The 18003-nt window shown below is 41.3% G+C and overlaps 1 protein-coding gene and 1 pseudogene across 3 annotated transcripts in view; one reads left to right on the forward strand and one right to left on the reverse strand.

Moving 5' to 3' along the window:
• Nucleotides 1–584: 584 nt before the first annotated feature.
• LOC114485940 (uncharacterized) overlaps nucleotides 585–18003 on the reverse strand; it is a 78524-nt gene continuing 61105 nt past the window's right edge. For 2 of the 3 annotated variants that reach the window (XM_028487799.2, XM_028487801.2), the window contains one exon: nucleotides 9044–9326. In XM_028487799.2, coding sequence (XP_028343600.1) covers nucleotides 9151–9326 — 176 coding nt within the window. In that variant the 3' untranslated portion in view covers nucleotides 9044–9150. Of the gene's footprint in view, nucleotides 709–9043; nucleotides 9327–18003 lie in introns of those variants that run through there. The other variant, XM_028487800.2, reaches the window with a different exon arrangement.
• On the forward strand, nucleotides 6857–7402 carry LOC102974108 (60S ribosomal protein L26-like; annotated as a pseudogene).

Raw genomic sequence — 18003 nt, forward strand, 5'->3', positions numbered from 1 at the left:
GAATAATTATTATAGTGGAGAAATCTAATAAACACTATCTCAGCCAGGTGATAAGGTTGACATCAACAGTGATAAATCATGTTGACAGTATGTACCCTTGATGGAATGTGATGAAAAGGGCACTATACCACTATGGTCTTCTTCCCCCAAATCCATAACTCTAGTCTAACCATAAGAAAAACATCAGACAAACCACAACTGAATAACAGTCCACAAAATACCCCTAAAACTGTCAAGATCAACAAACAAGGAAGTCTGGGAAACTGTCATAGCCAAGAGGAACCTAAGGAGACATGAAGACTAAATGTAATGTGTCCTGGATGAGATCCTGGAACAGAAAAAGGACATCAGAATAAAAAAATAAGGAAATATGAATAAAGTATGGACTTCAGTTAATAATAATGTATCAATATTGGTTCATTACTTGTCATAATGTACTATTATGACTAGATGTTAATTTAACAACACGGAAAACTGGTTGTAGGAACTCTGTTCTATTCTAAAATTTAAAAGTCCACTTAAAAAGTAAAACTGATAATGTGAAACTAGCAAACTATAGAATAAAATAAAACTACTCACAGCATGTCATAGTAGAAAAAAACAGACTTTAGAGACAAAATCTTGCGTTTCAATCACTGCTCCGTCACTTATTGGCTTTGTGATCTTAGGTAAATTATTAGGTGATTCTCTGAGCTTCAGTTTCCTCACCTGCAAAATGGGGATAATAGTAGTGCCAACCTAGTTGGGTTGGTTTGAAAGTTAGGTAGTATGTATGAAGAGTTTGGGGCAACCAACACCCAAAACCTTTCCCCATAATCATTTCCTCAGAAAGTAGGCTATTCCTAACTAGGGTAACAGGTAGCTAGTTCTACAAAGAAACAGCTAAGAGAGCACAGAGCAGCCATTCTTAACAACAGTTAGGGAGTCCAGTTTGGCACACACCCACCTAATAGACTGTGACAACAAAGTGAGGTCACAGTTTGCACAATAAGAAAGCAAGAAGATTTTGCAGCGATCCAGGGTTTCCAAATTTAGCGAGGTTTAGAATCAACTGGGACGTTTTCTTTTTTAAAATGCAGATCCGCCACTCTATCCCCAATCCCTTGAGAACAGGTGAGTGACTGTTATGAGGCTGAGGAATCTGTATTTTTAGTAAGTTTCTCAGGTGATTTGCTGTGTAGTTTTAGGAACAGTGGTCTTATCTTTTCCTCTTTATACAGTGAAGGAAATCGAGGCCCAGAAAATGCAGACGTGATTAACTTCAAAAGCAAGTAGCTCAGAAGTAGCAAGGCCAAGATTAGAACAGGCATCTAGTACGTGTATCTCGGACCTTGATATGTTTTTCTAAAACAAAGGGCCTGAACCACAACCCATCACTTGGAACTCCACGCGTGACTAAAAGGGAAGAAACTAGAAAGGGGAAAAAAAAATCCTTGGGAAAGAAGATTCTATGGGGAGAATGTGGTAGGAAAATCAACTGTGCTCCAGGACTAGAGTTGACAGGCTAAGCTTTAAATCTTTACCTAACATTTATAGGCTCTCCCAAAATTTATAGACTCTCATAACTATGGAGAGTTTTAAAACTGAAATTTGTTCCCCTTTTGTAAATGGGTGTGAGCTAATGTTTAATAAGTTTTAAAAATCAGAACAACAGTCCAATATTAAATGTAAAAATTTCTACTTGAAAATTTCTACCTTGATTTAAAGTAACCAAAAAAGGCTGTGAATAAGTCAGATGCCAAAATTAGCTTTGGTTTGAATAAAGGGTATTTTAGAAAGAGTGGTTCAAACATTAGTCTTTTGAAGTACCTGTCCTAAGAACTGCTCATTTGCTTTGGGAATTGAACACAGGCTGAGTCAAACGAAACTGACTAAGAGTGAAGGTGTTACCTTAGTACAATACCAGAAGTCGAAACATTCAACTTCCTAGAACCGCCTGGCAAAGACTACAATGAATATAACTGTACATTCATAATCACCAGCCAGGATTTCCAAGGGCTTCTGTTCTGTTCCATTCTTAATTATTTCATCTGCGTGATGAAGCAATCAGTAGAGAACTTCCACCAGTTCCCACATCTACCCATCCACGAGCATCCGTAACCTGATATTCCTTCTTGTTCCTTTGGATAAAGGCTCAGTGTTCCTATCCAGTCAAGCCCTCCACCTGTATAGTAGATTCTGCCTTTGTCACTGTTTGAAGACACTGTCCTAGCAATTCATTCTTCCTCTTTATCCAAATCAATTCCTCCCTCTAGAAGATCATTCCCATCAGCAAATAAACATGTTATATCTGCCATCTTAAAAAAAAAACCAACCCTCAATTCTACATTCATCTCTACTTAGCACCTCACTTCCCTACTCTCCTTTATAGTAACACTCTTTTAAAAAAAATTAATGTATTGTTCATACTTACTATCTTCAACTCCTCTCTTCCCATTCTCTTAAAACCATTCCAAGTAGGCTTCATCCTTACCTCGCATTGAAAATACTCTTTATTAAGTTCAAAGTCAGTTCTCAGTCATTATGACTTGACCTCTTAGCTGCATACGACATGGTTGACTATTTCCTCCTCTTCTGGAAACACGTGCAAGTATGGTAGCTTCCAAGATGCCACATTCCCCTGGTTTTCTCATACCACCGCCCCCCCACCCCCACCTTGCTCTTTTTCTAGTGTTTTGCCGTTTCCTCCTCCTCCCTGATTTCCAAATGGTGGAGTCTCCCAGACTTAGCCTCTCTATTTTCACTTACTCCCTTGGTAATCTCATCCAGTCTCACGGCTTTAAATCCATCTACATGACTCCCATTTGGCTATCTAGACAAAAATCTCTAGGCTGCATTTCTCCCCTGAACTCCAGACACATACCTTTTTCTACCTGGATGTCCTAATGTGCATTTCAAACTTAACATGCTTCAAACTGAATCTCTCATCTCTCCTGCACTTTGCCAACCCTGGCTACCCACAGTCTTACTCATCTCAGTGAATGGCAACTCTAGTCCTTCAAGTGCCCAGGCTAAAAATCCTTACAGCCATCCTTGACTCCTCTTTCTCTTTCACACTCCACATGCAAACCGTGGGCTCTATCCAATGCATCCAATTTTTATCTTTCTGCTAACACCCTAGTCCAAATCACCATCATTTCTTGCCTAGACTATTGCTACCATTTCTTAACTGATCTCCTCACTTCTACACTTGCCATCTGACAGTCTTCTCAGCAACCTAAATCATTAGCCATTTCACTCAAAGAATAGGACAAAGTCCACGAAGTTCTTATAACAGCCAGAAAGCCTTTTATGTAGGACACTCTCTCCTCCATTATTTGTCCAACCTCTCCTAGTACAGTCTCCTTTGTTCACTCTGTTCCAGCCCCACAGGATTCTCATTATCCCTTGACTGTCCCAAGCACACTCCCACCTCTGAACCCTTGCACTGGTTATTCTTTGGAATGTTCTTTCCTTAGATATCCACATGGTTCACTTCTGTACCCATCAAGTCTTTGTTCTGATGTCACCTTCTCCATGAGGTCTACCGTGATACCCCTAGTTATAATCTCCCCTATTCCTCATCCCCTTTACTATGCTATAGTTTTGCTTCAATAGCATTAATCTTCTAATATATTATATTAGGTACTTGTCATTTTATTTTAAAAATCTATTTATTTTTATTTTTATTTATTTTTGGCTGCGTTGGGTCTTTGTTGCTGCATGTGGGTGGCTTTCTCTAGTTTTGGCAAGCGGGGGCTACTCTTCTTTGTGGTGCGAGGGCTTCTCATTGCAGTGGCTTCTCTTGTTGCGGAGCATAGGCTCTAGGCGCGCGGGCTTCAGTAGTTGGGGCACACGGGCTCCAGTAGTTGGGGCACATGGGCTCAGTGGTTGTGGGGCATGGGCTTAGCTGCTCTGCGGCATGTGGGATCCTCCTGGACCAGGGCACGAACCCGTGTCCCCTGCATTGGCAGGCGGATTCTTAACCACTGCGCCACCAGGGAAGCCCTGTACTTGTCATTTTAAATATGTCTTCCCTCATTTGAATTTAATCTCCGGTAGGATTTTTTTGTCTGTTTTATTCAGTCACGTATCCCCAGCATCTAAACAATACCAGGCACAGAGTAGGCAATCCATAAATATTTGTTGAATGAACAAATGAAGGATGAAAGAAGAATTAACTAAGCAAAAGGACTGTACTGTCATTTAAGGAAAGTCAAGCCCTCTATTTTAAATGCCAAACTCCCCATAACAACTAATTACTTGATACCACCACTTAAATGTTTAAAGAGGTAAAAAAAAAAAAAAAAAAAAGAAACCTCTTCCAAATGTTTCTTCTCCATTTCAGCAAATGGCCCCACTACCTACCTAAGTGAACAAACCTGAAACATAAGTTAGCCTTGATTGACCCTCTCACCCTCCCATATCCAATCCATCAAGAAGTACCGTCATTTTTAACACAAAAATTCAGCTCAAATTCATTCACTTCTCTTCATCTCCACTGTTAGGACTCTAGTCCAAGCCATCACAGTCTCTCACCTGTACTATTCTGATAGCCTGCTACCTGTTCTCTCCGCTTTATTTTCTTGCCTTCTTTAATCCATTTCCTAAATAGCAGTAAAAGTGTTCCTTAAGATGTAAATAAGATCATAATATTCCTTTGCTTAAAATCTCAAAATCTCACAGACTATGGTCTGTGAATGATTTGGCTCCCACCTACACCTCAACTCCATCTGTGCCACTCTACCCCTTGCTCATTATGCTACATCCACAAAGCTCTGTTTTCAGTTCCTCCAATATGTCCTCTTCTTTGTATATGCCATTATCACTTCCTTCCACTCTGCATCTTTCATATCTCAGCAAAAAAGGTCGTCTTCTGTTTAAAGTAGCTCTCCCCCTCTTATTCTGTATCTCATTCCTCATTTCCTTCACAACTGTTTTTTCTTCTTCCCCATTACAGTATAAGCTCCATGAGGGGAGGGGTCACCTACCCTCATGTAAAAGGGAGGAGGCGGTAACTCACATAAATCTGAAATGTTGGAGAAGTACTGTAGGTCTCTCTCAACGGTAAAAGCTGTCATTCCAGCACTCATCACCACCATACTCCCTCCAGATGCTCCCTCCTTCTATCATTTCAAAAGGAATGCAAGACAAGGTTTCATTGGCAAATCACATTAATTCCAACTGCTATGGACTGAATTCTGTCCTCCCAAAATTCATATGTTGAAGTCCTAATCTCAGTGTGATGGCATATGGAGACGGGAAAGGTTTCATTGGCAAATCACATTAATTCCAACTGCTATGGACTGAATTCTGTCCTCCCAAAATTCATATGTTGAAGTCCTAATCTCAGTGTGATGGCATATGGAGACGGGAGCTTTGGGAGATAATTAGGTTTAGATACTCTTATAAAAAGAGGAAGAGATACCAGAACTCACTCTCTGCCATGTAAGGACACAGCAAGCTCACTAGCTCTCTGAAAGCCAGGAATAGAGCCTTCATCAGCACCCTGATCTCAGACTCCTAGCCTCCAGCATTGTGAGAAATAAATTTCTGTTGTTAAAGCCCCCCAGACTTTGGTATTTTGTTATGGCAGCCTGTGCTAAGACACCAACCAAAATGAGATGCTCCAGTCTCATCTGCAATAAAACCAAATACACATGTAAAAAGATACCTGATACAGTAGCATTCTTTATCAAGATTCTGCTCCTAACCCAAACTGTTCCACTGTTTTTTGATGCTCTTTTCCAAAGAGCTACACTTTTGAAGACTGAGCACTGTTAAAACTATCACCCTAGATACCCATCACTTGCAAATACTCAAATGTTAGAAGACGTCACATCTGGTACCAAAGGGTGGGGGTAGCACCCTCCCCTTAGCTACCATCTAACGTACCCACCACCATGCACTAAAATGGGTGAGTCAGGCACACCAAGACATACCAACAACTGTGTTTTATTCAGAAAGACTCACTGATGTTTCAGTTAGGAAGTAATTTTGGTTGCGACTCATGACAGCATGTAGAAACATTTCCCCAGGCAATCTTCCCATGGGATTTCTGCCTAAATGAGAATCTCATAGGACTCTTTATTAAATTACTGTGTTTTGTTGTTTTTTTTTTTTAAAGTAGACATTCAAGAAGCTCAGTGTCGTCCCCCCCCCCCTAAAATGAGGCTCTAATTGTAGATTAGAGTGAAGCAGAAACTAGATTCTTTGAGACATTTTGTTAGAAAATTACTTTTAAACATTCAGGAGCTAATATATTTTATAAAAGGGAAGAGTCTAACATTGTTGTTTTTTTTTTTAATGGCAATTTTTTTCTTTATTGAGAAACTTAAGACTTGGGTAACATTGTATTTTTTAAAAATTCAGATCCCGGGGACTTCCCTGGTGGTGCAGTGGTTAAGAATCCATCTTGCAGTGCAGGGGATGCTGTTTCAATCCCTGGTCGGGGAACTAAGATCCCACCGGCCGCAGGCCTACTAAGCCCGTGCCGCAACTAGAGAGACCGTGCACTCTGGAGCCTGTGCACCACAGTGAAGATACTGCACCGCAATGAAAAGATCCCACGTGCTGCAACTAAGACCCGACCCAGCTAAAAAATAAATAAATAATAATAATTTTAAAAATTCAGATCCATAGTAGAATCTGAATTACAAAGTCAGTTATTTCTCTGATACTTCTACCTTGGGGATTTCAAAGCATTGCCTTTAAACTTAGTAGTTAACAACAACAACAAAACATCCCATGTCTATCTTATAGGGAGAAATAAGGAAAAATAAGCAAAGTAGATGCCAACAGGCTATGAAGGTCCAGAGCTCCACGTCTACAAGAAAGAGAAGCACCCACGCCAAATTATCAAAGGCATAAGCTTGGTTACAAAACAGAGAAAGGGTGTGTGGATCTCTTCCCTTTTGTGGCCATCGCTGAAGCGCCAGCGGCCGAAATGAAGTTCAATCCCTTTGTGACTTCTGACCGAAGCAAGAGCCGGAAAAGGCATTTCAATGCGCCTTCCCCCATTCACAGGAAGATTATGTCTTCCCCTCTTTCTAAAGAGCTGAGACAGAAGTACAATGTCCGATCCATGCTCATCGGAAGGATAATGAAGTTCAGGTTGTACGAGGGCACTACAAAGGGCAGCAAATTGGCAAAGTAGTCCAGGTTTACAGGAAGAAGTATGTCATCTACACTGAACGAGTGCAGCAAGAGCAGGCTAATGGCACGACTGTCCATGTGGGCATTCACCCCGGCAAGGTGGTTATCACCAGGCTAAAACTGGACAAAGACTGCAAAAAGATCCTCGAACGTAAAGCCAAATCTCGCCAAGTAGGAAAGGAAAAGGGCAAATATAAGGAAGAAACAATTGAGAAGATGCAGGAATGAAGTAATCTTGTAAACAACTTTCATTAAAAACTGTTAAAATGAAAAAAAAAAAACAAAAAAAACAAACAGAGAAAGGCAGTATTTGTATTTTGTGACTGGAACATCAAAGCTACTCTGAAATGGGGCCTGGACAACAAGTACAATGGCAGTAGGGTGTTTAAGCCAAAAAGACCTTCTGCGTTTTAGAATCTGTGATTCTAAATGTTAATCAGTATTGCATTAAGTACAATAAAGGACAAAGTGCTAGAAAAGGAAATGCTCCAAAGTACAAAATTCTGAAGGCTCTAAAATAATACTAATCTTCAAAAAATTTAAATGATAAACATCTCTTTATCTTTCCAATAATTTTAAAGAATTTCATCTGTACAAAACCCAGCCCCACCTGTGACTATCCACTGTCAGTAGGCTCCTCCCTCCTATATTTGCCTATTGCAGAGGAAAGAAACAGGAACTTACAGCTTTGGGGAAGCAAAATGTAGCTTCTTCTCAGGAAATTATTTTAAGCCCCTGGCCTAGACATTCACAGTAGTCATTACAGAAATAAACGAAACATAAACCAGCTTTCCCGACCCATTTAAAAACAGAATCTAGGGCTTCCCTGGTGGCACAGTGGTTGCGCGTCCGCCTGCCGATGCAGGGGAACCGGGTTCGCGCCCCGGTTTGGGAGGATCCCACATGCCGCGGAGCGGCTGGGCCCGTGAGCCATGGCCGCTGAGCCTGCGCGTCCGGAGCCTGTGCTCCGCAACGGGAGAGGCCACAGCAGTGTGAGGCCCGCGTACCACCAAAAAAAACAACAACAACAACAAAAAAAAAACCAGAATCTTCTGCTCCTCCTCCATATTTCTCCCAGAAAGATATGGTAACTTGTTCATAGTTACATGGAGAATTGGTGATTTTGCCAGGAAATGAAACTCATGTCTCCTCACTCTTAGTCCAGTGACCTTTCTAATACACCATGTTGTCTTCCGTTTAGTAATCAAAGTAAATCAAGACCTAAATAAGTATGGAATCTGCCCAAGGGATACCCAAGTCTCCTTAGTCCTAGAGTGAATTCCAACCTTGAAAAGCCAATGAAGAATGTTTGGGAAGAGCTTGCCAACAAATCTAGCAGAATACTTTATACTCAGTGGACTCTATTTCTCCATCACACCAGCCCCTCCAATCTTATAACTGTGCCTTTTCAAACTGTCCCGCCTCGTGAGTGCAAAAACAATTTGTGTGTGTGTGTGTGTGTGTGTGTGTGTGTGTGTGTGTGTGTGTGTGTGTTTCTTCCTCAAGAAAGGTTAGGTCAAAAGAGAAAAAAATCTAGTTTCTTTCTGCCAGAATTTTGGCATAGTGGGACTGTGCAGGAATGTACCTACTGTGGAATCTTCCCACGCTCCTGAGTTGTTAAAAGTAACCAGCAGAGGCATGTTCCATACACTCCCCAAATACCTGAGCTGGCAACAAGATACTCAGAGATCTTAGCCCTGGGACAATAGCTTCTGTCAGTCATCTACAGTTCTCGAGGCTGTGCTTCTGCTCTTACTTCAGCCTCATACCAAAGAACATATCACACCTGTACAAGTACTTCAGAAAACCACACAGATGAATTCACACAGTAGTATAGCAATTTTGGCAGGGTACCAATACTAATGATAAAGTATAATTTAAAAAAATTCAAAGACCTTACACAAGCATATTACTCTTAGCATTTACAAGCAGATTTGACAAAGGATCTGGGGCCCCAGTACTCTGTTCTTGAGACCAACACCTAAAGGATCAGGTAGAGTTTCCACACAAAGGGAGTTACCTGATAAGGAAACAAAGATCAGCATTTTCTCTATTACCTGAAGCCAAAGGTCGGATCCACTCTTTGCTATTTAGGTCAAGTCTCCAGAGGTCATTGAAGGCAGCATTGCAGCTGCTCTGAGTACAGCCTCCAAACACATACATAGACTGATTAGCATCATAATAGCACGCACCTAGAAAGAAAACAATAAATGAATAACGGACGTCTAATTCTGAAGCCACTCTAAACCTTAACTATAGCCCATATCTTTCAAAGATCAATTATTTCACACATTCCACAGTTGTTCCCACGTATCAACCTTTCTACAACCAGCCTCCTGTCTTCAGGTTGATCAATATCACACTAACCTTTAAAATAAGGACCAGAGAAAAGCTATGGAAACGTTATGTTATTTCTGAGCACACTAAGCAAACTGACAATGATATCATTAAATAAGACAGTATAATTCTAGCAAGAGAACACAAGAATTCAGATTAAGGGTGTTCAATGAGTGAAATTTCAGCACAGCTGCATAATTAATCTAACTCTGCATTATTATCATCTAGGGCTAGGCGAAGATAGTCAGCGCTAACAGAAGTACTCTGTCCTCCCATTTCTCTCCACCCATCCTCCTCTTATTGCTTTTGCTTTCAAATGAAACATGAGGCACAAAACAATAACGACTTTATATGAAAGAGAATGACAGAAAACAATTTGAAGAAACTGCTGTATGTATAAATAAATAAATAAAATTTAAAATTTCAAAAGAAAAGAAAAGAAAACAATTTTAATCAATGCCATAAAGTAACCACACATACAGAACCAATGTAGCTCGGCGATCTCAGTAGTATGGTCCTCAAACAACTGAGAGAAAAAACATGAAAGTCATTAAGCTCCTAGGTGTGTATACAAAAGCCACCAAGGCCGACTGGTTGGTGCTGAATAGAAAACCAATGCAGTAAGTAACAGTTAAAAAGCACCAAGGTCTCTAAGAAAAGCCTTTTTAATTAGGTGACTATATACACCTCACCAATGGGCACTACTCCGAAGAAAAGAGTCAATGACTGTGAGAGGGGCTGTTCCCCTAAAACCAGAAAGACCGGAGCCAGAGTCTAGACAAGAGACATGAAAGCTAAGCTCTTGCTTCTCATTGGAAAGTTCTCATTGGAAAGTTCATTTAGCCTCTTGCTTCTCATTGGAAAGTTCATTTAGCCTCTATCCTTTGGGAAAGATGACCATGCTCCTTCCAGTCCTGCATTTACCATCTTGTATTTCAGGAAAAGGGCTGAGCAAAACTTCATTCATTTCATGCATACCACTGGGAAAAACAGACCTCTCAGTGTGAAACTAGGCTAAAACAGTTAAGCGTCACATAAAAGAAAGGGGAAAGGGAAAAGAAATTCAGAGATTCAACCCACTAGTGCATGGCTTCAGTGATCATCCAGTTTATCTGTAGGTCTTGTTCAGTTTAGCACACCACTGTTTCTAAGATCTCTTCTGAACTCTGGCACCACTTATTCAAGCTCAGAAAAAGGGAAACACCACTGCTATAATTACCTCTGTGATATATACTAGCTCTGGGAATAACCCTACTTTTTAATTTTTTCTTAACTCAGCCCACTTGATAGGCCTTTAAGGATTCTCTACACTAGGAAAGCCAAATCCAAAAATTGGATGAGTTAAGAGATAATAAAAGCAATGTGTTCAGTCACTTACACCCAGTAATCTCAGCCAGTGGAAGGAGTAAATCCAAAACATCTGGGACTTCCCTGGGGGCACAGTGGTTAAGAATCCGCCTGCCAATGCAGGGGACATGGGTTTGATCCCTGGTCCAGGAAGTTCCCACATGCGGCAGAGCAACTAAGCCCGTGCGCCACAACTACTGAGCCTGCGTTCTAGAGCCCCTGAGCCACAACTACTGAAACCGCGCGCCTAGAGCCCGTGCCCTGCAACAAGAGAAGCCACCGTAATGAGAAGCCTGCACACCGCAACGAAGAGTAGTCACTGCTCACCGCAACTAGAGAAAGCCGGCGCATGGCAACGAAGACCCAAAGCAGCCAAAAATAAATAAATAAACAAAGTTTATTAAAAAAAAAAAAAAAATCTGACCTCTGACGCTGTGCAATAACAGAGCTACACTTTTCAAATTAACAAAGAAATTAAAGAAACTAGAGATGTGAAGAAATGAAATGCCATTTAATCATCAACAGGCTCACATCTGCAAAATACTTAATTACTCCCAGAACTCAAACATGCTACCATGGTATATGAAGGTTTAAATGATCTTACACTTTCCACTGACTTTCTTCCTTTTTTTTTTTTTTTTTTTTTTTTTTGGCTGTACCGAGGCTTGCGGGATCTTAGTTCCCTGAACAGGGAACGAACTCGGGCCCCCGTACTGAAAGCACCGAGTCCTAACCACTGGACTGCCAGGTAATTCCCCCATCCCCCTTTTTTTCCTACTGACTTTCTTTGCCTTTGAAAGTAACTTCTAATCCATATCTAAATCAGTTTTTTAATTAACATCCCAATAAGAAAGTCTACTAAGAAGTAAAGCCCTGGGAATTCCCTGGCAGTCCAGTGGTTAGGACTCTGTGCTTTCACTGCCATGGCCCAAGTTCAATCATGCAAGCAGCGTGGCCCAAAGGAAAAAGAAGAAGAAGGAAAAAGAAGAAGAAGAAAAAAAAAGAAGTAAAACCCTATGTAAGTCCACTGCTCATGTTTCATGTTTGTTGAGAACTGCAAATAACAAAGGATCAAGTTAGATGACATTAAACAAACAAAAAAGATAATTACCGAAGCCACACTTTAATCTCCACTAAAGGAGGTGAGCTTCAGGTATCTTGGTCTTCTCATACATACCTTTTTGAACAAGCTACCCCAACAAACTGGGGCAATTTTGAATTGAACTGACTGGTACCTGGCATAAAAGAACATTCTCTTCCACCTGATAATCCATAACCCCAGAACAGAAATTAGCAATTTCCTCTGGCTTCTGAAACCTTAACTGATGTTCATTATAACAATGTTTAATAAGACAAATCCATGATTTCATAACTAAAAGAGTTAGTAGCTCATTTATGTCCCACTATTCCTCAAAGATCAACTCCTGGCAGCTGCTTCCTTCACGTAGCAAAAAAGCACAGCGCCTTTATTTTTCAAAGAGGTAGCAAACATTCTTCTTCTCTATTTGGACTGAAAACCTAGCCAGCAGCTGGGCCCCATGAGGTCCTTACCACGTGTATTTTAATCCTATACTAAAATAAGGCAATTGGCATTTTCCTGCTTCTCTTTGAGCAAACAAAGGTTTCTGGAAGAGGAAGGTACAGCCCAAACCCTATGCAAAGCTAATGGGACTGAAACGACAAGTTTCACACACTGTAGTTTCAATATCCAGCAGTCATTATCAACAAAGCTTGGAGAGGAAGGGAGTCAATTTAGGCAGCTATGTTTAGAACTCAGATATAATGGGAATGAGAAACAGCCATCAATAATACACTCAAATATTTTAAGCATCCTACTGAACTCTGTTTGCCTATTTTTATTTAAGATGCGTACATGTTGGTCTGGGTGGGAGTTGGGGACCCAAGTTCAATGAGCCTTTCAGAAAAAATTAAGAATTTAAGCAAATACCACTGCTCAAGTAAATACTCCCTTTTACCAAAGTTCTCCACCCAAACAGAACATTCTCCTTTCAGAACATCTAGACCACTGGAATGTGCTATACAAAAGTTACCGTTCGCAGTACGGTATGACTACTCTGCTAAGAAATAACATTGAGAATGTGATTATTCCAACTGCTAGATCTCTTCAAGCTTTCTGAAATGTGCTTGACTGCTCCACGAACAACTACTGCAAGTCACATACCTCAAGTTAAAGTCTAATAATCCCTACTCGAAGACAAGTCAAATATGCACAATTACACCCACAACAAGCAAAGAGTTCCTCAGTGTTCTGAATACTTTCCTACTATATTATAATCCTCTGAAGTTCAAGGTCTTCCAGTTGTTTCATACTTTCCATGATGCCCGGTAGTCACTAGATTAATGTTCACTGAACTCTAATTTTTGCACTTTCAGAGGTTAAATTCTCTTGTTCCCTCACTTGTCTCCAGGGAAAGGTCCTGAGGCATTTATCCCATGCTCAGAGACTATGCTGTCATGTGTCTCACATCTACAAGCCAGGACATACTTGATAAGGCCTGTAATTATGTAACTATGGAATAAGAAAGGTTGGTTACCCAGTCTGGGCCTGCTGGCTATTGCAGAAGCAAGATTAGCAAGTGTATGGAATGACCTGACCATATTTGGAGCCTACACACTAAAAGGTTTTTCAAAACATAATGCTGGGGATCAACAGACCCCTATGTCAATCTGAAAGGGACATTCTACCTTAATCAAGGATTGCATGATTGGCCATGCACACACTCATCAAATAACCAGGAGAACTGGCTTCATTTTACTTTCCCTGCATTTTTTTGTCCCAGACTTTCACATAAGAAAGAAAATCTATCGCTCGTATCTTTGTTACACAATTCCACAGAATTAATAGATGTCAACTATGAACCTGGTGTTGTGAAAGGTGCACAGATGTCTAAGACATGGAGACTGACTGTCCTCAAGTAGACAACAATCTTGTGGAGGAGACATCATCATCGTCCTATAATTTTGCAGGTTAAAATATATTTTTACAAGTGTTTCCTCAATTAAATTTCCTAGCAACCCTGTGGCACAAACAGAATTTATCATACGCATTTTACAGATGAGGAAATTTTGGGTTAGAGGAGCCAAGGAATTTGCTTCCCAAGTCTAAAGTTCTTCCTTTGCATGCAGCCTCTCTTACACAGATAATTATGGTAAAAGACAGATGGTAATAAACATTAAGAAGAAGGTATGAAGAGTGTATTAAAGGAGTATAAGCAGAAAAAGAGAAGAGCTTAATCTCCATGGTGGGGAATTTGAGAGTAGTGTGAACGAAGGTGGCTTTTGGCTTTGTCTCCAAGATGGGTTTTAGAGGTCAGGACATTTTCAGTCAATTAACATGGGGCGAACAAGTCTAGGGGCGAAAGAGGAATGGGAGGGGAAGGGAAAATGAAATCAGGGCATCCAAGCAAAGCCATGAGGTAGGGAAGTTTAAGACAAACAAGGAATCTCGTGTGGGTAGAGGCTGGCTGTGTAAGGATGCAGCAGTGAGTCAGGCTGAAAAGGTAGGCGTGAATGCCAGGTGGGGTGGAAACTTCTACATGCAGTGCAAAAAGGCTCAGGCTTTTTGGCAGAGGAGTGACAAGGCTGGTTTTATGGTTCAGATTTGCAGTTTTTCCCGACAGGAGCTCCTGTCATTCTGAGCAAGTCACTTCTTTGTGTGCAGGATCATCCCATTCACTGCACGACATTTAGCAACCCAAGCAGGTCCTTGCCTACTAACTGCTTGTAGTACTTTCCAGTCAAGACAATAAACAATGGCCTTACACATTTCCAGATGCCCTAGGAGGTGGCACTGTCCCCAGTTTCGGAGATGGCTGCCAAGTGTCTAGATCAGGTTCAGATGAAGAGAGAAGAAAGGCAAGAAGATTGTTTAGAAAAGACTTAGGGGGACTTCCCTGGTGGTCCAGTGGTTAAAACTCCACACTTCCACTGCAGGGGGCGTGGGTTCGATCCCTGGTTGGGGAACTAAGATCCTGCATGCCACGGCCAAAAAAAAGAAAGAAAGAAAGAAAAGATTTAGGAAAGATGGAATGATTAAATAATAACTGTGAGTAATGGGGGGCATGGTAAAAGGAAAGATATGAGAGAGACTACAGAGATAGAACAGAATCAACAAGATTTGACTTTTGTTGTTGAGGGAGGGAGAAGAATTGAGGATTAATCCAAGATTTCAAGCCTGTATAATTGAGAGAATTATAATGCCATTAACTAAATTAGAGAGAGGAGAAAATTGGGGGAAAACTACTGAACTCTACTTTTGGCTCACTACATATGAAACATCTGTGAATCTCTGTGGCAGTATGAGCAAAGAACTGGAAATGTGGATCTCAAGCTCAACATGAGTTAGGCGTAAGGAATAAAACAGAGCTAAAGGGAGAAATACAGAGATGGAAGTTGAAGGAGCTAAGGAAAAAAATTAAAGGAATGCCTTGTTTTCAACCTATTTTGAAAACTGCCCATTCCCTGCAATAATCCTCTTCAGTTTGCCAGTTAGATAGCATGTAGAGACTGATGGAAGAAAACAATAAAGAGACAGACCGAAAGAGACAACGAAAGACAATGAGACACCTTTTCTTAGATATCAAGTAAGGAAATGAAAACACCAAGTAAGGAAACGAAAAAAAAATTTAAGCAAAAACAAGTATCAAAACCCACCAACCTCTGAGCTTCTGTGAGCTTACTCATAGTACTATTCCTTTCTATTTCCCCTTCAAAAAACTGCCTCTATTTTGTGGTAATACTCTTTTTCGAAAGCTAGTTAACTGAAAAATATTTTTTTCCCTCTCTTATCAGAAAGCCAAACTGTTGCTATGATAATTATTCACCCCTATTTTCTATTCTAGTTTCAATTTTACCCTGATTCATTTGATTTCCCTCACTTGGGGCTCTAAAACTACTTGTTTCCAAACACCATCCTAAAAAAAAGTCCTGTCTGGGGCTTCTCTGGTGGCGCAGTGGTTGAGAATCCGCCTGCCAACGCAGGGGACACGGGTTCGTGCCCCGGTCCGGGAAAATCCCACATGCCGCGGAGGGGCTGGGCCTGTGAGCCATGGCCGCTGAGCCTGCGCGTCTGGAGCCTGTGCTCCACAACGGGAGAGGCCACAACACTGAGAGGCCCGCGTACCGCCAAAAAAAAAAAAAAAAAAAAAAAAAAAAGTCCTGTCTTTAGAAACCTCGCCTTTGCTTCTCATTCTAATCATCTGTAGGTAACTGAAGTTACCCCTCCCTCAACAATAAATACTGGACCTAACATGGATCCTCCTGTAATTTCATTAAATGTTCTCAGCAAGGACTCATGTATAGTTTATTGCAGTGATGATCAAAGTGTGGTCTGTGGACTCCTGAAAACATTTGAGACTCTTTCAAAACTACTTTTATAATAATAAGTACTAGTAGTAGTAGTAGTTGTAGAAGTAGTAATTTATTGTTTTTTTTCACTGTGTTGACATGTGCAGTAACGGTGCCAAAGCAATGCTGGGGAAAACTGCTGCAGCCTGTGCATGACTCAAGGTAAGGGAACTCAACTACTCGAGTGCTCACTGTGTTCTTCGCTACCACACACTCACAGATTAAAACAAATGAAGCCAGCTCTGACTTCACAGATCCCCCAAAGAGTCTCATAGATTCCTTCCTCCCCCAAAGTCCAGGAATCACACTTTGAGATCTACTGCTCCAGGCGATTTACAACAGCACAAAAATAGCTCCCTGAGAGAACTGAAAACACAGCAAATAGTTTGACCCATTCCTTTGATCTATTTAGAAACAATTCAAAGACAATGATGAGTTATCATTATTTACTGAACTCTCCTCTGGATATGAGAGTACAGCACATGGTCTGGGGTAGGCCAGACCATATGGTCTTTGGAGGCCACCAAAAGGCCTCAAAGGATCCTCACTTCCTGGTATTACACCCTTGGTCAATCCCTGTGTGACTTATAGGATAGAACAGGAAAGATGGTATTCACTTTGGAGATTAGGGTGTAAAAGATACCTTGGCTGCTGTCTTAGTGTCTGTCTCTGTTTCTCTCTCAGATCACACATTTTGTGGGAAGTCAGCTGGCAAGCTGTGAGCAGCGCTATGGAGAGGTCCATGTAGTAAGGAACTGAGTCTCCTATCAACAGTAACTGAGTGAGCTTGGAAGCAGATTCACCGGGTCCCAGTCAGGTCCTCAGGTGACTGTAGCCCCAGCTGACAGATTGACGACAACCTCATGAGAGACCCTGAGCCACAACCTCCCAGCTAAGCCACTCCCAAATTCTTGACCCTCAGGAACACTGTGAGATAATGTTATTTTAAGCTGCTAAATCTGCAGGTAATTTTTACGCAACATGGATAACCAATAACTCTCCTTCCCCTCAAGAGTTCAAAATATGGCTTAAAAAAAAAAAAAAAGACACAAACATACAAGTTAACAATGAAAGACAATGTGAGTTAAGAGCCAAATTAGTATTCCAGACATAAGCTCAAAAGAGGAAAAATTTTTCTGTGGGCTAGAGAGTTGAGAAAAGGTTTCCCAAAGGAGCTAGAACTTCAACTGAGTTTTCAAGGAGAAGCAGGCTTCAGCTAAGTGGATGGGAATACTCTAGAGAGGAAGAATCTAGTACAGCAAAGTGACAACTTGAAAGAGGAGAGCTCTTGGGAAAAGTTGGGAGATGAAGTGGTAATTTAGAAATAAGTCAACTTAAAGAGGGTTTTAAATATACGACTAAGTTTTTATCTTGTAGGCACTGGATAGACACTGAAGGTTTCTTTTTTATTTTATTTATTTATCTATTTATTTTTTGGTGGTATGCGGGCCTCTCACTGTTGTGGCCTCTCCCGTTGCGGAGCACAGGCTCCGGACGCGCAGGCTCAGCAGCCATGGCTCACGGGCCCAGCCGCTCCGCGGCATGTGGGATCTTCCCGGACCGGGGCACGAACCCGTGTTCCCTGCATCGGCAGGCGGATTCTCAACCACTGCGCCACCAGAGAAGCCCGAAGGTTTCTTTTTTAAAAATTAATTTATTTTTGGCTACGTTGGGTCTTCGTTGTTGCGCACGGCCTTTCTCTAGTTGCGGCGAGCGGGGGGCTACTCTTCATTACAGTGCACGGGCTTCTCATTGCCGTGGCTCCTCCTGTTGCGGAGCATGGGCTGTGGGTGTGCGGGCTTCAGTAGTTGTGGCACA

This window comes from Physeter macrocephalus, chromosome 3 (genome assembly GCF_002837175.3).
Source record: "Physeter macrocephalus isolate SW-GA chromosome 3, ASM283717v5, whole genome shotgun sequence".
In the NCBI taxonomy this organism is placed as follows: Eukaryota; Metazoa; Chordata; class Mammalia; order Artiodactyla; family Physeteridae; genus Physeter; species Physeter macrocephalus.